The sequence below is a fragment of the Coregonus clupeaformis genome, chromosome 1, assembly GCF_020615455.1.
Source record: "Coregonus clupeaformis isolate EN_2021a chromosome 1, ASM2061545v1, whole genome shotgun sequence".
NCBI classification, from domain to species: Eukaryota; Metazoa; Chordata; class Actinopteri; order Salmoniformes; family Salmonidae; genus Coregonus; species Coregonus clupeaformis.
The window spans coordinates 8,026,648-8,052,501 of record NC_059192.1 but is presented as its reverse complement, the minus strand read 5'-3'; the positions used below and the strand labels follow the sequence as shown (position 1 = coordinate 8,052,501).

Genomic DNA, 25,854 nt, shown 5'->3' with positions numbered 1-25,854 from the left:
GGAATTCTCAGATCCCCTGCCTGTTTGCCTGTGTCTGTCTGCATGAGTGCGCAGGGCAGATCGATGAGGAAGCATGCCACTCTGTCATAGCAGGGTGCAGGTGAACACAGGGTTCACAGGAGGGCCCGAGAATCATTGGCAAAGGACAGTGTCTTGAATCAGGTTTTAGCCAAGAGCAACAACACAGCGAATTGCATTTTGTTTGATCAACTCTTGGCAAAAGGAAATGAACACTAGCCCAATGTTCACACTCATAGCCACAGTACCTTCAGGTGAATCACTGGATCAGAAATGAGATGGGTAGATGGGAGTAGATCTGTAGAATGTGGGCTGGTTGGCTGGCTGAGGAAGCTGGTACTCAACACACCTCAATCTGTCATTCAAAATACCAGCTTGATTTAGTTGTGTGGCTCTTGAAGGTTAACAGCTTAATTGTGATGTGGAGGAGGGCTGTTAATGAGTTACGAAAGAGTTACACTATATATACAAAAGTATGTGGACACCCCTTCAAATTAGTGGATTCGGCTATTTCAGCCAAACCCGTTGCTGACAGGTGTATAAAATAGAATGCACAACCAAACTGCTCCAAACTGCCTCTGGAACCAATATCAGCACAAGAACTGTTCGCCGGGAGCTTCATGAAATGGGTTCCCATGGCCGAGCAGCTGCACACAAGCCTAAGATCGCCATGCGCAATGCCAAGCGTCGGCTGGAGTGGTGTAAAGATCGCCGCCATTGGAAACGCGTTCTCTGGAGTGATGAATCATGCTTCATCATCTGGCAGTCCAACGGACGAATCTGGGATTGGCGGATGCCAGGAGAACGCTACCTGCCCCAATGCATAGTGCCAACTGTAAAGTTTGGTGGAGGAGGAATAATGGTCTGGGGATGTTTTTCACGGTTCGGGCTAGGCCCCTTAGTTCCAATGAATGGTTTGTCGAGATTGGTGTGGAAGAACTTGACTGGCCTGCTTAGAGCCCTGACCTCAACCCCATCTAACACCTTTGGGATGAATTGGAACACCGACTGCGAGCCAGGCCTAATCGCCCAACATCAGTGCCCGACCTCACTAATGCTCTTGTGGCTGAATGGAAGCAAGTCCCCTCAGCAAAGTTCCAACATCTAGTGGAAATCCTTCCCATAAGAGTGGAGGCTGTTATAGCAGCAAAGTGGGGACAAACTCCATATTAATGCCCATGATTTTGGAATGAGATGTTCGACGAGCAGGTGTCCACATACTTTTGGTCATGTAGTGTATGAGATGACCCTCAACTACACGATTTGATCCGTAAAATTTACCCTGAAGATTCAACCCTGTGGGAAGCTTTATGCACCATTGACCTCAGTGAGAAGACGGGCCTTTACCATCTGGTGGGCGAAATGGGGCTGCTACAGGCTAAATCTCAGCATCATTTTCAAAACGTGGTTTGGCATATTCACTAACACTGGTATGGCAGAAGCACACTTTTGAGAACAGCCATAATGATGACAATACACTGTCATTGTAATAATGCATCTATTAAGATACCAAAATATGAGCTCTTGCATTGCATGATATGAATGCGGTATAGATATGCTATGGATATATTTAATTAACCATTAATAATGTGGTTAGGACCTGTTATAACACGTTCATGAAATGCTTATAGGTGTGTAATAAATGCGTTATGGACATGTAGTCAAAGTAACTCTTACCATACAGTCATATAAATCATATATTCAGACCAAGGTGTATTTAATGACAGGAGAATGTGTGTGTTCAGCGCTGGCGTAGTTTACAGTGCTGTGCTTTGATCTACATCTGAGACACGCTCCATTGTCATCTTCAGCAGACAAGGCTTTGTTCTCCAAACATGCTATTCTTCTTCTTCACACTCTGATGAATCATTGAACAGAAAACTTGTCATCAAGCCTGCTCTCGCCTTGACAGACCCTCAGATCCTCAGCTCCTCAGCTCCACACAGTCCCCAGGAACCTCCTTGTGTAGATAGATACTGCCTTCATTTGAACAAGTATAATACAACACAGAAGTCATTCAGTTCATCATATTTTATGATGAGATGTTCATAACAACTTTAACTTGTAGACTTTAACCTTGTGCTGTTGTTATGGAAGCTGGAGAACGTGTAGTATAATTGGACCCTGGAGGCTCCTTTCAGATAAAGAGAACATTTTGGTATTTTATTAGGATCCCCATTGAAGAGGATGATGGTTATAATAAGCTACACGTTTCCTGTTGCTATGGCAGTCATCACTGAGTGAGGGATGACGGCTGTGTTTGATTGAGGAACTGTTTGCTTCCTTTTGACTTTAATTTCCCGGCTCACTGATTGGCCGAGAGAGAGAGAGGAAATGTGGTTGTGTCATTTATGATGTTATGAGATGTTTAGGACAGTGTGGTTGAAGATGAACACTCCTAACTTCTCTGTCAGTAAAGTGCTGAGATGAGTATTTTTCTATATCAGTATGTGTCTACCCGTTGTCCATGTGGTCTTTACTGTATATACTGGTATGACTCTGGTGGTCATGACAACCTAACTGATAAACTGCAGTGGTCCTGGTGAGTCCTGGATCATGACATTGAGTCATCAAGTCAAGTGATTGCTGATTAGTGCCAAACTAAATGAGGTGGAGTTTAATGAGGAAGGAATTAGTTCAAAAGGAGAGAGGGAGAGATTCTCAATTGATAATTGGACAAAAGTCTGTCCTCTCCTCGATTCCTCCGTCATCCTTTCCTCCGAAAAGTTGTCGCCATATGTAGCCTAGGAGTGTCAATTTGTTAATAGGAGAACAGAAAAGTTTTCTCTGGAGTGGCCTGAGAGACAGAATAACAACAAAAATATCCAGAAAAACGCATGTAAATTTTTTTAGAAATGGATTAGCATTTTAATGAGGGAAATAAGTATTTGACCCCTCTGCAAAACATTACTTAGTACTTGGTGGCAAAACCCTTGTTGGCAATGACAGAGGTCAGACGTTTCTTGTAGTTGGCCACCAGGTTTGCACACATCTCAGGAGGGATTTTGTCCCACTCCTCTTTGCAGATCTTTTCGAGGCTGACGTTTGGCAACTCGAACCTTCAGCTCCCTCCACAGATTTTCTATGGGATGAAGGTCTGGAGACTGGCTAGGCCACTCCAGGACCTGAATGTGCTTCTTCTTGAGCCACTCCTTTGTTGCCTTGGCCGTGTGTTTTGGGTCATTGTCATGCTGGAATACCCATCCACGACCCATTTTCAATGCCCTGGCTGAGGGAAGGAGGTTCTCACCAAAGATTTGACGGTACATGGCCCCGTCCATCGTCCCTTTGATGCAGTGAAGTTGTCCTGTCCCCTTAGCAGAAAAATACCCTCAAAGCATAATGTTTCCACCTCCATGTTTGAAGGTGGGGATGGTGTTCTTGGGGTCATAGGCAGCATTCCTCCTCCTCCAAACACGGCGAGTTGAGTTGATGCCAAAGAGGTCCATTTTGGTCTCATCTGACGACAACACTTTCACCCAGTTCTCCTCTGAATCATTCAGATGTTCATTGGCAAACTTCAGACGGGCCTGTATATGTGCTTTCTTGAGCAGGGGGACCTTGCGGTCGCTGCAGGATTTCAGTCCTTCACGGCGTAGTGTGTTACCAATTGTTTTCTTGGTGACTATGGTCCCAGCTGCCTTGAGATCATTGACAAGATCCTCCCGTGTAGTGTAGTTGATAATTGCAACTCCACGAGGTGAGATCTTCCATGGAGCCCCAGGCCGAGGGAGATTGACAGTTCTTTTGTGTTTCTTCCATTTGCGAATAATCGCACCAACTGTTGTCACCTTCTCACCAAGCTGCTTGGCGATGGTCTTGTTGCGCATTCCAGCCTTGTGTAGGTCTACAATCTTGTCCCTGACATCCTTGGAGAGCTCTTTGGTCTTGGCCATGGTGGAGAGTTTGGAATCTGATTGATTGATTGCTTCTGTGGACAGGTGTCTTTTATACAGGTAACAAGCTGAGATTAGGAGCACTCCCTTTAAGAGTGTGCTCCTAATCTCAGCTTGTTACCTGTATAAAAGACACCTGGTAGCCAGAAATCTTTCTGGTTGAGAGGGGATCAAATACTTATTTCCCTCATTATAATGCAAATCAATTTATAAAATTTTTGACATTTGTTTTTCTGGATTTTTGTTGTTGTTATTCTGTCTCTCACTGTTCAAATAAACCTACCATTAAAATTAAAGACTGATAATTTCTTTGTCAGTGGGCAAATGTACAAAATCAGCAGGGGATCAAATACTTTTTTCCCTCACTGTATGTACTGAATTTGCCTCTCTTTAAGGCGTCCCCATCCATAGGTTTAGTTCGCTCTTAGCAGAACTCGGCTAAGCGAAGTGAACGTCTGTGCTCGCATACTCCCTTAAAATGTAAAAATACCTTTGCTTGAAAAACAAGAAAAAAGCAGCAATATTACGGTTTGTCCCTCTTGAGATGCCGTAAGCCAGTACACTTTCTCAAAATAGTCTGAATTAATCTAAGATAACTCAAGTTATTTGCCAAGGAGGTCTTAGTTGCGTAATTTTACATCTAACTAAGATGTTTGGTGCAGTATTTCTCAGTGAAAAGATGTGCATGAAAACTAGTCTGTTGTTGAATGACAACAAAGACTTTATTGAAGAATCCCAACTGTTGACCAATCACAGAGGAAGAGGCGTAGACTTCAGCTATCGAACTTCGAACACTGCCGAACACCAAAATGAACAAAAACGTCACAACATTTCGTCATAGTAATTTATAATATATGCCCGAACTGTTTCCACTGGTAAGCTTCAGTAGCCCACTGTCACACACACACCCTCATCTCCAACACAAATACCTTCTAGTGTGATTAACAGCACTGGCGTGACTGAGGGAGCTGGCATGGTGAGAAAAATAGGCTTACTATATCCTGTACTGACTGGACACTGGGCATGGAGGCCACAGGTCTAGATGACAGCTGGCATGGACACTGGGCATGGAGGCCACAGGTCTAGATGACAGCTGGCATGGACACTGGGCATGGAGGCCACAGGTCTAGATGACAGCTGGCATGGACACTGGGCATGGAGGCCACAGGTCTAGATGACAGCTGGCATTTACACTGGGCATGGAGGCCACAGGTCTAGATGACAGCTGGCATGGACACTGGGCATGGAGGCCACGGGTCTAGATGACAGCTGGCATTTACACTGGGCATGGAGGCCACAGGTCTAGATGACAGCTGGCATGGACACTGGGCATGGAGGCCACAGGTCTAGATGACAGCTGGCATGGACACTGGGCATGGAGGCCACAGGTCTAGATGACAGCTGGCATGGACACTGGGCATGGAGGCCACAGGTCTAGATGACAGCTGGCATGGACACTGGGCATGGAGGCCACGGGTCTAGATGACAGCTGGCATGGACACTGGGCATGGAGGCCATGGGTCTAGATGACAGCTGGCATGGACACTGGGCATGGAGGCCACGGGTCTAGATGACAGCTGGCATGGACACTGGGCATGGAGGCCACAGGTCTAGATGACAGCTGGCATGGACACTGGGCATGGAGGCCACAGGTCTAGATGACAGCTGGCATGGACACTGGGCATGGAGGCCACAGGTCTAGATGACAGCTGGCATGGACACTGGGCATGGAGGCCACAGGTCTAGATGACAGCTGGCATGGACACTGGGCATGGAGGCCACAGGTCTAGATGACAGCTGGCATGGACACTGGGCATGGAGGCCACAGGTCTAGATGACAGCTGGGTTGTCTGCTATTGTCTGCTTCCTTATGTCTCTGTGTTTCTCTCATACAGTGACTGGATGTGTCTCGTTTGTGTGTGTATAATCTGGGAATGTGGCTTCAGGATCCCACATCTGCCTGAAACCAAAACAACTTCGTCCAAATAAAGATGTCTGCTGTACACTCTATATCCCAAAGCAGAACGCTCAGTCTCTCTCTCTCTCTTTCTCTCTCTCTCTCTCTCCCTATCGCTCTCTCTCTCTCTCTCTCTCTCTCTCTCTCTCTCTCTCTCTCTCTCTCTCTCTCTCTCTCTCTCTCTCTCTCTCTCTCTCTCTCTCTCTCTCTCTCTCTCTCTCTCTCTCTCTCTCTCTTTCTCTCTTTCTCTTTCTCTCTCTCTCTCATCTGCTAGACAGAGTCTTACGGTATAGTAATTATAAGTGAGCGTGTGTGGCTGTGCGTGTGAAATGTTTCTCCTGGCTGTATTTCTCACAACCTGAAAGGCCCGGTTCTCCATTGGGAGCCATAACAGGGTGATGATAGCTTGTCAGGAGTTCATTATTTGCTGAGTCATAACCATGTGCGTACCACAGCCTTTTATCACATGTCCTTCTCATGGTAATCATTGGTAGTGAAGTATAAAGTAAAGTGACTGGCTGTATAAATATGATGGTGCTGCTGAGGGCTGAACACTACAGTACAGGTATTTATGAGTGAATAATGGGAAACAGACACTTCCACCGTCAGTCATTCACATCTCTGTTACTCTGGCACTGCATCTGTTGACTGGACAGGGCAAGGTGGGAGAGAGATAACATGGAGAGAGAGAACATGGGAAAGATAGCGAGAGATCACAGTGGAAGAGAGTGAGAGACAGGGATGGATGGAGGGAGGGAGGGGAGAGACAAGGGGATGGAAGTAGGGAGAAGGGGGGGACAGGGGGATGGAAGTAGGGAGAAGGGGGGGGACAGGGAGGGAGAGAGAGAGAGAGAGAGAGAGGAGAGTTGAGGAAGGGAGGGAGGGAGAGAGAGTAGAGTTAAGGGGTGGAGTGAGGGAGAGAGAGGAGAGTTGAGGGGTGGAGTGAGGGAGAGTTGAGGGGTGGAGGGAGGGAGGGAGGAGAGTTGAGAGAGAGAGAGAGAGATGGTGTGTACCTTACTACGATTGTCCCTCATGACTAGGAGGTACCCTCTGCTCACTGGTGTACCACACACTCCTGCATCCCCAAACAAACCACTGGTGTACCACACACTCCTGCAGCCCCAAACAAACCTGGAGTCAGAAGCCATGGCAAGAATGTTTAGAATTACTAGAAATGAGCTGTAAAACTGCAATATTTTCTCTCAGCCTCATGGCAAAATGTGTAGAATACCATGAGATTAGCTATAAAACTGCAGAAACTTCCCTTTGCCCCATGGATAAATAATTGTAGTAAGTTAGCTGTGTGTGTGTGTGTGTGCTAGTCCTTGTTTGTGGCTGTCTGCTGGCATGTAAACATACACACACTTTTGGGCTTGTGTTCACATCACATCTCTGCACAGCCCAAGGATACTGCTTTCTCTATTCTCTCTTATGGCTCGTTGCCCTTGGTTCATGAGACAGTTTCAGCTCTGTTCTGGCGTGTTCTCCCCCGTCTGCTTGTGTACAGGACATTCTTCAATCCCTGACCCTTCTACAACAGGTCCAGCTAGTCTCACATACAGACCCTGACCCTCACACCCCCTCCCCCCGTCTTCCCCCCGTCTTCCCACGGCCAGATGTTTGACTAGAGGAACATGTATGACCTCACTAAACTGGAAGTCACTCTGGATAAGAGCGTCTGCTAAATGACTAAAATGTAAATGTAAATGTCACTGGAGGACAGGGTGAACACACCCACTCACACGTATGCAGGTAGGTAGGCACGCATACACACATGAATGCACGCACGCACGCACGCACGCACGCACGCACGCACGCACACACACACACACACACACACACACACACACACACACACACACACACACACACACACACACTGAGCTCACAGCGCCGCAGGTCAGGAGTCTATGAGTCATTCAGGCATGAGTAAGAGCAGCTAAGCTTTGGACAAGGACCCGACCGGTAATCCTCTGCTGAAACACTGGAGGCCCACTACTACAGAGGCTGCCCATTTCTCCTCTCCGTCCATGAGTGGGCGACAGCCATTTCACAACCTGCTAACCTCAGTCGGTGAATCGCCTACTTATGTTGCCAAACAATGAATAAACTGATGTCAAAAACCCAGATGGAAGTTGAAGAGAAACTCATAGAGAATCTAATTCTAAGAAGACAGAGGACCACATTTTTTGGTCTTGTTCTAGCTAAATGAGATATTATAAATGACTTGCTAAAATTAATTGCTTCTTCAACTTCAATGGTATAATCTTTTACAACTTTAAATGATCTTCATTTGTCTTGAGGACATTGATATGACATAAAAGATAATTGTTCTTGGGTGGTCTAAAATCCAACCCTTTTTCAGCTATTTCTGGTGAGGCTGGGGGGGATTATACTTAGTACTTCCATAACCCAATTGTCTGTCTCTTCTTGATTTTACTTTAATAACAATACTGGTAAGAAGTAGAGATATATTTGATGCAGAGGTCCAGTCGAGATATGTCTTGATATAAAACTTTAAAAGCTGTATATCAAATGTCTCTGAGTCCATATTTCTTGATATAAAACTTTAAAAGCTGTATATCAAATGTCTCTGAGTCCATCCTAAATGGATACTTGAAATAGACGGTCATTCACTTTTAACTAACTTCTGACAAATGTTGAGTTTTAAGATTATTTTTCTTTAAATTATTGGAGCGAACTAGCCCTTTAACGTTTAGTCTGTAAACTAACTTTCTCTCGCTTCCTGAGGTCTCAGCCTATTAAAACTCAGGTGAAAGGGTAACGACATGGTTTAATGCCTCTTCATAATCCCCCTGACCCCCACCACAGGCCCAAGGTATTTACAACAATTTTTCCGAAGGGATTTTGACAAATTATTCCTGGTTTTCCAGGCAAGGAGCCAGAGGCAATAAAGTGTCTGCTTGTGTTTTTGGGTGAGGGAAACGCATCGCAGGGATTTATCTGTCATGCCACACATACCATGGTCCTCTTATAATAGACATGTTTGTTTTGACTGGTAGGTCTACAGGGACTAGTCATCCTAATCTAAGGTGGGGCGACCGGGAGACCCATGGGGCGGCGCACAATTGGCCCAGCGTCGTCCAGGGGAGGGTAGGGGAGGGAATGGCCGGCAGGGATGTAGCTCAGTTGGTAGAGCATGGCGTTTGCAACGCCAGGGTTGTGGGTTCGATTCCCACGGGGGGCCCAGTATGAAAAAATGATGTATGCACTCTGCTAAATATGTAAAATGTGACTTTATTTTGAGCAACAATGACAAACAATGGCTTGTTTTGAAAATGCTTGAGTTCACGGTAACTCTCTTTATGACTTGAATGACTCAGGATGACTCGGGGGACTCTCTACTAAGTTCTAGGTTTATGGAATAAGTAACGTGTCAAAGAAAATTATAATGGGATAGTTACTGTATTTGAAACATGATGGTGGCCATGATTGCTGGGGCTCTATCATAGAGATAGATAGAGGACTCATCTTTATATCTGCACCATTATAGTGTCTGTGGCAGCATGGGCAGCGTCATTGAGGCTAAAACCCATAGGAATCCCACCCAGTTGACTACTTTAAAATGGTGGAAGCCCTCAATGACGCTGCCCCATTCTAAAACTGCCTTTTGGCCACTAGAGGCCTCCATCTTTCTATATGGCTCTACAGAAAACAGACAGCCATTGACAGTGACAGCCATGATTGTTGTGGCTCTCCCGAACACAGACAGCCGTTGACAGTGACAGCCATGATTGTTGTGGCTCTCCCGAACACAGACAGCCGTTGATAGTGACAGCCATGATTGTTGTGGCTCTCCCGAACACAGACAGCCATTGACAGTGACAGCCATGATTGTTGTGGCTCTCCCGAACACAGACAGCCATTGACAGTGACAGCCATGATTGTTGTGGCTCTCCCGAACACAGACAGCCATTGACAGTGACAGCCATGATTGTTGTGGCTCTCCCGAACACAGACAGCCATTGACAGTGACAGCCATGATTGTTGTGGCTCTCCCGAACACAGACAGCCATTGGCTATCCAGACAGCCATAGCTAAAGCCATATGTTCTCAGCCAGGGGCTGTTCTGGCATCCTGTGAATGCAGAGCCACAGGCCGTCGAGGTTAACCATCTGGCATGGTGCATTATTTAATAGTGCATATGCTGGGACAAGCTGGCTCCATGTTCTGTCATAGTTTCCGGTTCCCACCACACATACAGCAGCAGTGTTGTGCTCACTCACTGCATCCCTGTCTGCTGTATTGTGGCCTGGATCCTATCATTGCATGATTAATACGAAAGTAAATGCACTGTTAATTCAAGATTTGGAATTCTCCCTATGTTGTAAGGCGGGGTTGGAGATTTAACATTGAAATAGCTCAGACAATAATTGGTCCAAAACATAAGTCATTATTAAAAGGTTGAGCTCAGGTCACAGAGCCCTGACCCTCATTGAACGTTGATTTACTGACTGGTGTAGTTCAAAGACAAATTCACTCAGTGACAGTGTTCAGAGACAGTCAATGAGATATAGCTGTCTAGAAAACAGACCATGTTGACAGGTTGAACCAAGGAATCAGCGTCCTGACTGAACACAGCCCACTGCCATCTGTCTTCCTCTGTGTTAAAGCATCTGGTATCACCTTTCTGAGAAGACCAAGACGTGACTTTGGAAATCAAAGAAGCGACAGTATCTTTTTTCCCTTGGTGGCTCTTTTATGACATAATGCTGACTACTACCCCCCTCAGGACAGCATGCTCACTTACAGCCACCATCCCATTTGTTCATCTCGTTTTGAAACATTATACACCTCCACTTTTATTTATTTACATATTTTGTATTTTACCCCCCTTTTTTTTCGGCATATCCAATTACGATCTTGTCTCATCACTGCAACTCTCCGAGCTCGGGAGAGGCGAAGGTCAAGTCATGCGTCCTCCGAAACATGACCCACCAAACCGCGCTCCTTAACACCCGCCCGCTTAACCCAGAAGCCAGCCGCACCAATGTGTGGGAGGAAACACCATTCAAGTGACGACCGAGGTCAGCCTGCAGGCACCTGGCCCACCACAAGGAGTCGCTAGAGCGCGATGAGCCAAGTAAAGTCCCCCCGGACAACCCTTAACCCGGACGATGCTGGGCCAATTGTGTGCCGCCCTATGGGACTCCTGGCCATGGCACGGTTGTGACACAGCCTGGGATTAAACCCGGGTCTGTAGTGACGCCTCAAGCACTGCGATGCAGTGCCTTAGACCGCTGCGTCACTCGGGAGGCCTATACCTCCATTTCTTAATAAACAGAGGAACCTTCAGGGTTATTTAATTGAATCCATATATAACACAATGACCACTGAGACCCTCAAACGAGGTGCAGTGCTGTGATGCTGTTCTGTATAATGACATGTCAGAGTGAGAAGTCACATTTACATTTTTAAATGTTTTAGTCATTTAGCAGACGCTCTTATCCAGAGCGACTTACAGTTAGTGAGTGCATACATTTTCACCCAGGGTTGGCGTGGCTTCATACTGTCCATCCCATTTTTGGGGGGAGGGGGTCTGACTAAGACGTCTTATTTGCAGGGGTTAAAGTTCTGCAATTAAAATCTCTTGGGGGATGTGGGGGTTCTGGTTTAGAGACATAGCCTAATACAGACAGAAGCATGTCTGTTCTACTAAATATATTCCCCAATAATGTATTATCTGAAACCCCTAATCAAGGGGACTGGAATTGACAAAATTATCCTCCTTCCCTAAAAGAATGATGGTCATGACTTTCTTACATAAAAGGAGAGGTTAACTTGACCCCAGAGATCGACTTAAGTTTGTCATGGGATTTTTCTTTGCATTAACCCCTGTATTTAAGATACTCTTCGAAAAGGTAGGGTTTCAGACATTTTCGGAAGATGGGCATGGACTCTGCTGTGCTAGCGTCAGGGGGAAGCTGGTTCCATCATTGGGGTGCCAGGACAGAGAGGAGCTTTGACTGGGCTGAGCGGACGCTGACCTCCCATAGGGGTGGGACGGCCAAGAGACCATAGGCGGCAGAATGGAGTGCTTGGGTTGGGATGTAGGGTTTGAGCATAGCCTGAAGATAGGGAGGGGCAGTTCCCCTTGCTGCTCTGTAGGCAAGCACCATGGTCTTGTAGTGGATGCAAGCTTCGACTGGAAGCCTGTGGAGTATGGGGTGACATGGGAGAACTTGGGAAGGTTGAACACCAGGTGGGCTGATGGCACAAGCGGGAACCCCAGCCAACAGAGAGTTGCAGTAGTCCAGACGGGAGATGACAAGTGCCTGGATTAGGACCTGCACCGCTTCCTGTGTGAGGAAAGGTCAAACTCTACGGATGTTGTAGAGCATGAACCTGCAGGAGCGAGTCACTGCTTTGATGTATGCAGAGAATGACAGTGTGTTGTCAAGGGTCACGCCAAAATTCTTTGCACTCTGGGAGGGGGACACCGTGAAGTTGTCGACTGTGATGGAAAGATCTTGGAGCGGGCAGGCCTTCCCCGGGAGGAAGAGCAGCTCCATCCAGGTTGAACTTGAGGTGGTAGGCCGACATCCAAGCTGAGATGCGTGTCGCCACCTGGTTTCAGAAGATGGGAATGAGAAAAGTAGTTGAGTATCATCCGCATAGCAATGATAGGAGAGACCATGTGAGGATATAACGGAACCGAGTGACTTGGTGTATAGAGAGAAGAGGAGAGGGCATAGAAACGAGCCCTGGGGGACACCACTAGTGAGAGTATGTGGTGCAGACACAGATCCTCTCCACTCCAACTGGTAGGAGCGGCCTGCAAGGTAGGATGCAATCCAGGAGTGTGCAGAGTCTGAGACACCCAGGAATGGGAGAAGGTCTCCAGAGATGGTCTGGAGAAGGGAGGAGGGGGATGGGGTCGAGCGGGCAGGTTGTTGGGTGGCCGTACATCCCTTAGCAGAAGGTAGAGATTATAGGACAGAAGAGGAGAGAGTAGTGGGAGAGAGAGAGTAAAGATTGCAACGGCGCATGACCATCTGGGTCGGGGCTAAGTAGATAGGGTTGGAGGAGAGATGGAGAGAAATATAAACAGAGTAGTGATTAGTGACCTGGAGGGGGGTTACAGTGAAATTAGTAGGCGAACAGCCTCTAGTAAAGATGAGGTCAAGCGCATTGCCTGTCTTGTGAGGGGGAGGGGACTGGGAAAAGGCCAAAAGAGGGAAGGAGTGAAAGGAAAGAGGTGGAAAGGCAGACGTCGGGTTGAAGTCGCCCAGTACAATGAGTGGTGAGCCATTGTCAGGAAATGAGTTTATCAAGGTGTCAAGCTCATTAAGGAACTCTGCAATGGCACCTGGTGGTTGATAGATTACAACAATGTTAAGCTTGAGTGGACAAGTGACAGTGACAGCATCGAATTCAAATGAGGAGATGGACAGGTGCGCAAGGGGAAAAATAGAAAATCTCCACTTAGGAGAAATTAGTAGCCTTGTGCTACCACCATGATGACCAAATGCTCTCGGACTATGAGAAAACACGTATTCAGATGAAGAGAGAGCAGCTGGAGTAGAAATGTTCTCTGGGGTGATTCACTTCTCCGTCAAAAAGTCTAGGAACTGAAGAGCAGAATTAGAAGGGTGGGGAGCGTCTGAAAATCCTACAGGGAGAGGAGTGAACAGGGTTAGAAAACACACACATGGTTGACAAAGCTACAGAGGAGTATAATGAGATAATCTGAAAATAACTAGGTAAAATACTAAAGTGAGAGAGGAATGTGAAGCCTTACTATCATTCCTTCCTTGAATAAACTTGTCACGGATCCCCCCGGTACTGATGCTCATTCCATTCACCAGTTCCGGAGGTCTACGTCACCGGCTTTCTAGGTGTCACTGACATGGATCATTACCACCAACCCCGGACTGTCTTGTCTCATTACGCACACCAGGTTCCCATTTCCCCTGATTAGTATGTGTATATATGTGCCCTCTCTTCCACATTGTCCCTGTCAATCATTGTCCCATGTCCGTTGGTCTTGTGAGTACCGTGTATTGTGCTCTTGTTGTTTACGGGTCTCATCCCATGTATTGTGTAGAGGTTACACCTCGCTCTTTGTTTGGGTTACATCCTTTTTGTGTATATATATATATACGTGTTTGTGTTGGGTGGAGTAAATAAAACCCCTAATACGTATTCCTGCGCCTGTCTTCTAATCATTATACAACATGACAAACCTGGCTGAACAACTCGGCAGAACCGTCTTTGTTTCGGCGACAACACCGCCATTTGACAAGACTGCCGCTTACAGCTGTCGCTGAAAAACTCTGGGAGACTGAAGTACTAACACTAATTGCTGATTGCCTAGCACTAGGTAGAGGGACAGCACTTAAGTAGAATTGCCCTAGCCAGACTATACCAACAACAAGAACTTATTGAAACAAAAAATATACTTGGCTACTCTTGCAGAGATGAGTTGTCTTCCCAGAAGTGTAGATGAGTACTGAGACTGGGTGTCTAGGAAGGCTCTGTAAATACTCAGAGAGGACAGGTAAGTACAATTCCTCTCCAACAGACACACCCACCAATTATCACAAAGCTAAACCTGCTGAAACCAGTCCAAGTCAATGTTTCAACACTTCACATGCACAAGTACTGAGCATTCAGCAGTTTAAACAGCACTGATTAAGTAGGCCACTAGGTAAAGGGACAGCACTTAACTAGAATTGCTCTAGCCAGACTATAAGATCAACAACTTATTGAAACACAAAATATACTTAGTCTACTCTTGCAGAAATGAGTTGTCTCTCTCTTATTCTCTTCCTCTCTTCTCTTCTCTTCTCTTCTCTTCTCTTCTCTTCTCTTCTCTTCTCCTGCCCTCTCTTCTCCTGTCCTCTTCTCTTCTCTTCTCTTCTCCTGTCCTCTTCTCCTCCTCTACTCCTCTCCTCTTTTCTCCTGTCCTCTTCTCCTGTCCTCTTCTCCTCCTCTCCTCTCTTCTCTTCTCCTCCTCTATTCCTGTCCTCTCTTCTCCTCTCCTCTCCTCTCCTTCTCTATTCCTCTCCTGTCCTGTCCTCTCCTCCTCTCTTCTCCTGTCCTCTCCTCTCCTCTCGTCTCCTCTCCTCCTCTATTCCTATAATCTCCTGTCCTGTCCTGTCCTCTCCTCCTCTCTTCTCCTGTCCTCTCCTCTTCTCTTCTCCTCCTCTATTCTTCTCTTCTCCGCATCTCTTTTCCAGGAAAGCACTGAATGGAATGAGTTCATTCTGAGAGGGACAGCAAAAGAAGAATCTCTCTTGAGCAACAGTTTCTGTCTTCAATGATAGAAGTTAATCCTGCGCGTTGTTGATGTCATCGTAGATGACTAAGTAGCACTTGTCAGGGAATGTGGTGATGTGTCTGTGTGGATATTAGATTTTTCTCTCAGGGACATTTTGTGTGATTCATTCATGTTAGATTAATTTTAACATTTCAAGAATGCTGACTCATCCCTTTCAAACTGAAAAATGAAGAGCAAGCGAACTATTAAATCAGAAACAATAGGTTGTGTCTGCTTCTGTGTAACAGTGATGATGATGCATGTTAGAGCTGATAACGTGTTCATAGCGCTCCAACTTGATGGAATTATGACGGGTCAAATATTTATGACTCTGCATTGCCTGTTACTAGTCTTGTTCAGTGGTCCTTAGCCTTGAACCTGGAGGATGGGAAGGGTTTGCAGGCTTTTACTCCAGCCAACCAACCAACCAACCACCGAGCAGGATTCTTGCTCTTCATAACTGGCTATGTGATTATTGCAGCTCAATGGGTGTAACTTTTGTTGACAATTTCGATACCTTTTGGAAACAAAACACGTTTTATAAGGAGGATGGGATCCACCCAAATAATTTGGGTTCCTCGATCCTTTCACAGCATATAAGGCTGCGTTGAGACAATGACTTAACAATGACCCAAGCCAAGCTCAGCTAATCCCTACCATTGTGACGCAGATTTGTCAAAACGCTTCAGCAAATGTACATTACACCAGGGGCGTCGGTAGGCACAATATAAGTCACCTAATTTATGTCCCTCTATCTGCCCTGAATGCCTCTGCCGATCCTACAGCTATTGTTTGCAGTATTCATGTGCCTAAGAACCAGCTTTATACTGTTAGCACTGAGCCGGTGTGCCCGAGGAGGAAATTTACTTTGTGCAGCTCACCCTGCACTAACATAAAGAACATGAGCACATCTACTGCTGCTAAGCTTCCCAGTAAAGCAATACAAACAAGTAAGCATCCCAGAAGAAAAGTGCTCAAAATAGCCCACGTTAAACATATGTAGCTTAAGAAACAAGGTTCATGAAATCAATAATTTGCTAGTAACAGATGACATTCATATTCTGACTATCTCTGAAACTCACTTAGATAATACCTTTGATGATACAGTGGTAGCAATAGAAGGTTAAAACATTTACAGAAAAGACAGGAATGCCAATGGTGGAGGTGTTGCTGTTTATATTCAGGACCACATTCCTGTGAAGATTAGAGAGGATCTCATGTTAAATACTGTTGAAGTAATATGGCTACAGGTTCATCTGCCTCAACTAAAGCCCATTCTGGTGGGAAGCTGCTATAGACCACTAAGTGCTAACAGTCAGTATCTGGAAAACATGTGTGAAATGCTTGATAATGTATGTGATATCAATAGAGAGGTATACTTTCAGGGTGATTTAAATATTGAGTGGCTTTCATCAGGCTGCCCACTCAAGAGAAAGCTTCAAACTGTAACCAGTGCCTGCAACCTGGTTCAGGTTATCAGTCAACCTACCAGGGTAGTTACAAACAGTACAGGAATTAAATCATCAACATGTGTTGATCATATCTTTAGTAATGCTGCAGAGATTAGTTTGAAAGCAGTATCCAAATCCATTGGATGTAGTGATCACAATATAGTAGCCATGTCTAGGAAAACCAAAGTTCCAAAGGCTGGGGAAAATATTGTGTATAAGAGGTCATACAATAACTTTTGCAGTGATTCCTATGTTGTTGATGTAAAGACTATACACTACCGTTCAAAAGTTTGGGGTCACTTAGACATTTTCTTGTTTTCCATGAAAACATACATGAAATGAGTTTGAATAGGAAATATAGCAAAATGCATAGGAAATGTAGTCATTGACAAGGTTAGAAATAATGATTTTTAATAGAAATAATAATTGTGTCCTTCAAACTATGCTTTCGTCAAATGAATCCTCCATTTGCAGCAATTACAGCCTTGCAGACCTTTGTCATTCTAGTTTTCAATTTGTTGAGGTAATCTGAAGAGATTTCACCCCATGCTTCCTGAAGCACCTCCCACAAGTTGGATTGGCTTGATGGCCACTTCTTACGTACCATACGGTCAAGCCGCTCCCACAACAGCTAAATAGGGTTGAGATCCGGTGACTGTGCTGGCCACTCCATTATAGACAGAATACCAGCTGACTGCTTCTTCCCTAAATAGTTATTGCATAGTTTGGAGCTGTGCTTTGGATCATTGTCCTGTTGTAGGAGGAAATTGGTTCCAATCAAGTGCCGTCCACAGGGTATGGCATGGCATTGCAAAATGGAGTGATAGCCTTCCTTCTTCAAGATCCCTTTTACCCTGTACAAATCTCCCACTTTACCACCACCAAAGCACCCCCAGACCATCACATTGCCACCACCATGCTTGACAGATGGCATCAAGCATTCCTCCAGCATCTTTTCATTTGGTCTGCGTCTCACAAATGTTCTTCTTTGTGATCCGAACACCTCAAACTTCGATTCGTCTGTCCATAACATTTCTTTCCAATCTTCCTCTGTCCAGTGTCTGTGTTCTTTTGCCCATCTTAATCTTTTCTTTTTATTGGCCAGTCTGAGATATGGCTTTTTCTTTGCAACTCTGCCTAGAAGGTCAGCATTCCGGAGTCGCCTCTTCACTGTTGACGTTGAGACTGGTGTTTTGCGTGTACTATTTAATGAAGCTGCCAGTTGAGGACCTGTGAGGCGTCTGTTTCTCAAACTAGACACTCTAATGTATTTGTCCTCTTGCTCAGTTGTGCACCGGGGCCTCCCACTCCTCTTTCTATTCTGGTTAGAGCCAGTTTGCGCTGTTCTGTGAAGGGAGTAGTACACAGCGTTGTACGAGATCTTCAGTTTCTTTTCAATTTCTCGAATGGAATAGCCTTCATTGCTCAGAACAAGAATAGACTGACGAGTTTCAGAAGAAAGTTATTTGTTTCTGGCCATTTTGATTCTGTAATCGAACCCACAATTGCTGATGCTCCAGATACTCAACTAGTCTCAAGAAGGCCAGTTGTATTGCTTCTTTAATCAGCACAACCGTTTTCAGCTGTGCTAACATAATTGCAAAAGGGTTTTCTAATGATCAATTAGCCTTTTAAAATGATAAACTTGGATTAGCAAACACAACGTGCCATTGGAACACAGGACTGATGGTTGCTGATAATGGGCCTCTGTACGCCTATGTAGATATTCCATTAAAAAATCAGCCGTTTCCAGCTACAATAGCCATTAACAATGTCTACAATGTATTTCTTATGAATTTGAAGTTATTTTAATGGACAAAAAAATTGCTTTTCTTTAGAAAACAAGGAAATGTCTAAGTGACACCAAGCTTTTGAACGGTAGTGTATGTTGGTCGTGGTGTGTAATGAGGAGCAAACAGACACTGCACTTGACACATTTATGAAATTGCTTATTCCAGTTACTAATAAGCAGGCACCCATTAAGAAAATGACTGTAAAAACTGTTAAATCCCAGTGGATTGTTGAGGAATTTAAAAATTGTGTGGTTGAGAGGGATGAGGCAAAAGGAATGGCAAATAAGTATGGCTGCACAACCGTTTGGCAAACGTATTGCAAATTGAGAAATCATGTGACTAAACTGAATAAAAAGAAGAAGAAACTACACTGTAAAACAAAAGATAAATGACATAAAGAATGATAGTAAAAATTCATTGAATTAGATGGCTCATTCATCACAAAACCAACTGATATTTCCAACTACTTTAATGATTTTTAAGATTAGCAAACTTAGGCATGTGTCATGATCGTTAAGAGATGGGTCAGACCAAGGCGCAGCGTGGTATGCGTACATATTTATTAATAAAGATAAACACTTGACAAAACAACAAAAGCAACGTAACGTGAAGTCCTATGGGCTATACTCACAACAAGCCTAACAGGAACACAACCAAGATCCCACAACTAAGGTAGGCAACCAGGCTACTTAAGTATGATCCCCAATCAGAGACAACGAGCGACAGCTGCCTCTGATTGGGAATCACACCCGGCCAAACATAGAAATACATATACTAGATCCTAAACATAGAATCAAATAACATAGATCTCAAACAGAACTCACACCCTGACCCAACCAACAAGAGTTCTCTAGGTCAGGGCGTGACAGCATGACATGCCAGCAACAATTGCTGACACTACACATCCAAGTATATCTGACCAAATTATGAAAGAAACGTAATTTTGAATTCCGTAAAGTGAGTGTGGAAGAGGTGAAAAAATTATTGTTATCTATCAACAATGATAAGCCACTGGGGTCTGACAACTTGGATGGAAAATTACTGAGGATAATAGCGGACGATATTGCCACTCCTATTTGCCATATTTTCAATTTAAGGCTACTAGAATGTGTGTGCCACCAGGCTTGGAGGGAAGCAAAAGTCATTCCGCTACCTAAGAATAGTAAAGCCCCCTTTACTGGCTCAAATAGCCGACCAATTAGCCTGTTACCAACCCTTAGTAAACTATTGGAAGAAATGGTGTTTGACAAGATACAATGCTATTTTACAGTAAACAAATTGACACCAAACTTTCAGCATGCTTATAGAGAAGGACATTCAACAAGCACAGCACTTACACAAATGACTGATGATTGGCTGAGAGAAATTGATGATAAAAAGATTGTGGGGGCTGTTTTGTTAGACTTCAGTGCGGCTTTTGACATTTTCGATCATAATTTGCTGCTGGAAAAACGTATGTATTATGGATTTACTCCACCTGCTATATTGTGGATACAGAGTTACCTGTCTAATGGAACACAGAGGGTGTTCTTTAATGGAAGCCTCTCCAACATAATCCAGGTAGAATCAGGAATTCCCCAGGGCAGCTGTCTAGGCCCATTACTTTTTTCAATCTTTACTAATGACATGCCACTGACTTTGAGTAAAGCCAGAGTGTCTATGTATGCAGATGACTCAACACTATACATGTCAGCTACTACAGCGACTGAAATGACTGCAACACTTAACAAAGAGGTGCAGTTAGTTTCAGAGTGGGTGACAAGGAATAAGTTAGTCCTAAATATTTCAAAAACTAAAAGCATTGTATTTGGAACAAATCATTCACTAAACTCCAAACCTCAATTAAATCTTGTAATAAATAATGTGGAGATTGAGCAAGTTGAGGTGACTAAACTGCTTGGAGTAACCCTGGATTGTAAACTGTCATGGTCAAAACATATTGATACAACAGTAGCTAAAATGGGGAGAAGTATGTCCATAATATAGCGCTACTCTGCCTTACATTTACATAACATTTTAGTCATTTAGCAGACGCTCTTATCCAGAGCGACTTACAGGAGCAATTAGGGTTAAGTGCCTTGCTCAAGGGCACATTTACGTCATTTAGCAGACGCTCTTATCCAGAGCGACTTACAAATTGGTGCATTCACCCTATAGCCAGTGGGATAAGCACTTTGCAAATATTTTTTTTAAATTCGTTTTATTGTTATTTTTTTCTTTATTTTTTTCTTTATTTTTTATAATTTATTTTTGTAAATTTTTTAAAATCATTTTTAAAAATTTTTAAATTTTTTTGGGGGGGGCGGGGGGGGGTAGAAGGATTACTTTATCCTATCCCAGGTATTCCTTAAAGAGGTGGGGTTTCAAATGTCTCCGGAAGGTGGTGAGTGACTCAGCTGTCCTGGCGTCGTGAGGGAGCTTGTTCCACCATTGGGGTGCCAGAGCAGCGAACAGTTTTGACTGGGCTGAGCGGGAACTATGCTTCCGCAGAGGAAGGGGAGCCAGCAGGCCAGAGGTGGATGAACGCAATGCCCTCGTTTGGGTGTAGGGACTGATCAGAGCCTGAAGGTACGGAGGTGCCGTTCCCCTCACTGCTCCATAGGCAAGCACCATGGTCTTGTAACGGATGCGAGCTTCAACTGGAAGCCAGTGGAGTGTGCGGAGGAGGGGGGTGACGTGAGAGAACTTGGGAAGGTTGAACACCAGACGGGCTGCGGCATTCTGGATGAGTTGTAGGGGTTTAATGGCACAGGCAGGGAGGCCAGCCAACAGCGAGTTGCAGTAATCCAGACGGGAGATGACAAGTGCCTGGATTAGGACCTGTGCCGCTTCCTGTGTAAGGCAGGGTCGTACTCTCCGAATGTTGTAGAGCATGAACCTGCAGGATCGGGTCACCGCCTTGATGTTAGCGGAGAACGACAGGGTGTTGTCCAGGGTCACGCCAAGGCTCTTCGCACTCTGGGAGGAGGACACAACGGAGTTGTCAACCGTGATGGCGAGATCATGGAACGGGCAGTCCTTCCCCGGGAGGAAGAGCATTCTTAACAGCACTATCAACAAGGCAGATCCTACAGGCCCTAGTTTTGTCACACCTGGACTACTGTTCAGTCATGTGGTCAGGTGCCACAAAGAGGGACTTAGGAAAATTGCAATTGGCTCAAAACAGGGCAGCATGGCTGGCCCTTGGATGTATACAGAGAGCAAACATTAATAATATGCATGTCAATCTCTCCTGGCTCAAAGTGGAGGAGAGATTGACTTCATCACTGCTTGTGTTTGTGAGAGGTGTTGATATGTTGAAAGCACCGAGCTGTCTGTTTGAACGACTGGCACACAGCTCAGACACCCATGCATACCCCACAAGACATGCCACCAGAGGTCTCTTCACAGTCCCCAAGTCCAGAACAGACTATGGGAGGCGCACAGTACTAAATAGAGCCATGACTACATGGAACTCTATTCCACATCAGGTAACTGATGCAAGCAGTAGAATCAGATTTAAAAAACAGATAAAAAATACACCTTATGGACCAGCGGGGACTGTGAAGCAACACAAACATAGGCACAGACACATGCATACACAAACACGATAACATATGCCCTATACACACACGTACAGTGTAGTGGAGTAGGGGCCTGAGGGCACACACTTAGTGTGCTGTGAAATCTGCTATGAATGTATTGTAATGTTTTTTTAAATGTATAACTGCCTTAATTTTGCTGGACCCCAGGAAGAGTAGCTGCTGCCTATGTTGCTTGAGCAACTTGGCACCCGCTCCAATAACAGAGAGTAATTGTTAAGGAATTTCTGCCGGTTTTCCCAAACACAATAACATGTTACAATGGTCTTGACCTTATACTGAGCAATTCTGTTTTAATCAGTAGCATCTGGCCAGAGTTGGCTATACAGTGACCTGTGTTAGTCTATATACAGTGAGGGATAAAAGTATTTGATCCCCTGCTGATTTTGTACGTTTGCCCACTGACAAAGAAATGATCAGTTTATTATTTTAATGGTAGGTTTATTTGAACAGTGAGAGACAGAATAACAACAAAAAATTCCAGAAAAACGCATGTCAAAAATGTTATAAATTGATTTGCATTTTAATGAGGGAAATAAGTATTTGACCGCCTCTCAATCAGAAAGATTTCTGCCTCCCAGGTGTCTTTTATACAGGTAACGAGCTGAAATTAGGAGCACACTCTTAAAGGGAGTGCTCCTAATCTCAGCTTGTTACCTGTATAAAAGACACCTGTCCACAGAAGCAATCAATCAATCAGATTCCAAACTCTCCACCATGGCCAAGACCAAAGAGCTCTCCAAGGATGTCAGGGACAAGATTGTAGACCTACACAAGGCTGGAATGGGCAACAAGACCATCGCCAAGCAGCTTGGTGAGAAGGTGACAACAGTTGGTGCGATTATTCGCAAATGGAAGAAACACAAAATAACTGTATCTCCCTCTGCCTGGGACTCCATGCAAGATCTCACCTCGTGGAGTTGCAATGATCATGAGAACGGTGAGGAATCAGCCCAGAATTACACGGGAGGATCTTGTCAATGATCTCAAGGCAGCTGGGACCATAGTCACCAAGAAAACAATTGGTAACACACTACGCCGTGAAGGACTGAAATCCTGCAGCGACCGCAAGGTCCCCTTGCTCAAGAAAGCACATATACAGGCCCGTCTGAAGTTTGCCAGGTGAACATCTGAATGATTCAGAGGAGAACTGGGTGAAAGTGTTGTGGTCAGATGAGACCAAAATGGAGCTCCTTGGCATCATCTCAACTCGCCGTGTTTGGAGGAGTTGGAATGCTGCCTATGACCCCAAGAATACCATCCCCACCATCAAACATGGAGGTGGAAACATTATGCTTTGGGGGTGTTTTTCTGCAAAGGGGACAGGACAACTTCACCGCATCAAAGGGACGATGGACGGGGCCATGTACCGTCAAATCTTGGGTGAGAACCTCCTTCCCTCAGCCAGGGCATTGAAAATGGGTCGTGGATGGGTATTCCAGCATGACAATGACCCAAAACACATGGCCAAGGCAACAAAGGAGTGGCTCAAGAAGAAGCACATTAAGGTCCTGGAGTGGCCTAGCCAGTCTCCAGACCTTAATCCCATAGAAAATATGTGGAGGGAGCTGAAGGTTCGAGTCGCCAAACGTCATCCTCAAAACCTTAATGACTTGGAGAAGATCTGCAAAGAGGAGTGGGACAAAATCCCTCCTGAGATGTGTGCAAACCTGGTGGCCAACTACAAGAAACTTCTGACCTCTGTGATTGCCAACAAGGGTTTTGCCACCAAGTACTAAGTCATGTTTTGCAGAGGGGTCAAATACTTATTTCCCTCATTAAAATGCAAATCAATTTATAACATTTTTTACATGCGTTTTTCTGGATTTTGTTGTTGTTATTCTGTCTCTCACTGTTCAAATAAACCTACCATTCAAATTATGGACTGATCATGTCTTTGTCAGTGGGCAAACGTACAAAATCAGCAGGGGATCAAATACTTTTTTCCCTCACTGTAGTGTGTGTGTGTGTGTGTGACCCATTTTGTATTCTACATGAGTCAAATGTAATGGAGTCCATTGCCCATGTTGTGAATGGCTGCTGTTCAAACAAGGATTTGTACATTGCTATACATTACCATCTTGTTGACCTGATAGCCAGCGAGGTGAGACAAGTGGTCTCACCAACAGCACACATGCAGAAATATTATTGTGTAAGGGGAAGCTGGTTTGATGTTGATGATTATATATTTGTGTTAAACAAATCAAAATATATTTTATTTTTGAGATTCTTCAAATAGCCACCCTTTGCCTTGATGACAGCTTTGCACACTCTTGGCATTCTCTCAACCAGTTATATCATGACTGGCCAATAACAGACTGGTTCTAGTTGTTTGTTGTTCTTAGTATTGCATTATAAACTGGGTGGTTTGAGACCTGTATGCTGATTGGCTGACAGCCGTGATATATGAGACCGTATACCACGGGTATAACAAAACATGTATTTTTACTGCTCTAATGAACCAGTTTATAATAGCAATAAGACACCTCGGGGGTTGTGTCGTTCCTAAGAACAGCCCTTAGTCGTGGTATATTGGCCATATACCACACCTCCTCGGGTCTTATTGCTGAATTGTACCACAGTCTTTCTGCCAATGATGTCATTTATTAAATGAGCTAGAAATAAAATACTTGTGTGAAAGCTGAAAGCCCTTATGTTCATTTTATTCATATTTTTTATGTCTTTATCTGTTTTGACAGAAAACTGCGTCCATGACCTCATTGCCGGTTGAGGGCCTCGGAGAGCCTCTCCCTCAACACTGGACGTGCTACATGTCATCAGAGGGGCGGCAGTACTATGTAAACTCCTCCAACAACGGTAAGGACAGACATGGAGACTGATATACACTGCCTTCAGAAAGTATTCACACCCCTTAACTTTTTACACATTTTGTTGTGTTACAGCCTGAATTTATAATGTATTGTCTTTGATAAAAAGCTGAAATACAATAAGTATTCAACCCCTTTGTTATGGCAATCCTAAATAAGTTCAGGAGTAAACATTTGCTTAACAAGTCACATAATAAGTTGCATGGACTCACTCTGTGTGCAATAATAATGTTTAACATGATTTTTGAATGAGTATCTCATCTCTGTACCCTACACATACAATTATCTGTAAGGTTCCTCAGTCAAAAAGGGAATTTCAAACAGAGATTCAACCAGAAAGACCAGGGAGGTTTTCCAATGCCTATCAAAGAAGGGCACCTATTGGTGGATGGTTAGAAATATAAAAAGCAGACATTGAATATCCCTTTGAGCATGGTGAAGTTATTAATTACACTTTGAATGGTGTATCAATACACCCAGTCACTACAAAGATACAGGCATCCTTCCTAACTCAGTTGCCGGAGAGGAAGGAAACCGCTCAGAGATTTCACCATGAGAGTTTAATGGCTGTGATAGGAGAAGACTGAGGATGGATCAACAACATTGTAGTTACTCCACATTATTAACCTGACAGAGTGAAAAGAAGCAAGCCTGTACAGAATAAAAATATTTTTAGTCGTTAAGGACTGGGGAGTTTTTCAGGATAAAAAAGGATCAGAATGGAGCTAATCACAGACAAAATCCCTAAGGAAAACCTGGGTTCAGTCTGCTTTCCACCAGACACTGGGAGATTAATTCATCTTTCAGCAGGACAATAACCTAAAACATAAGGCCAAATATACACTGGAGTTGCTTACCAAGTGACCGAGTTACAGTTTTGACTTAAATCTACTTAATAATATATTTCAAGATCTGAAAATGGCTGTCTAGCAATGATTAACAACCAATTTGACCGAGCTTAAAATAAATTAAAAAAGAATAATGGATAAATGTTGCACAATCCAGGTGTGGAAAGCTCTTAGAGACCCAGAAAGACTCACAGCTGTA

General features: G+C 44.5%; 1 protein-coding gene across 1 annotated transcript in view; it reads left to right on the top strand.

Annotated features, from left to right (window-relative positions):
- LOC121582370 (growth arrest-specific protein 7) overlaps positions 1-25,854 on the top strand; it is a 121,538-nt gene that overhangs the window by 523 nt on the left and 95,161 nt on the right. The window contains exon 2 of the mRNA XM_041898146.1: positions 24,679-24,796. Within this exon, the coding sequence (XP_041754080.1) occupies positions 24,679-24,796 (118 nt within the window). The remainder of the gene's footprint in view (positions 1-24,678; positions 24,797-25,854) is intronic.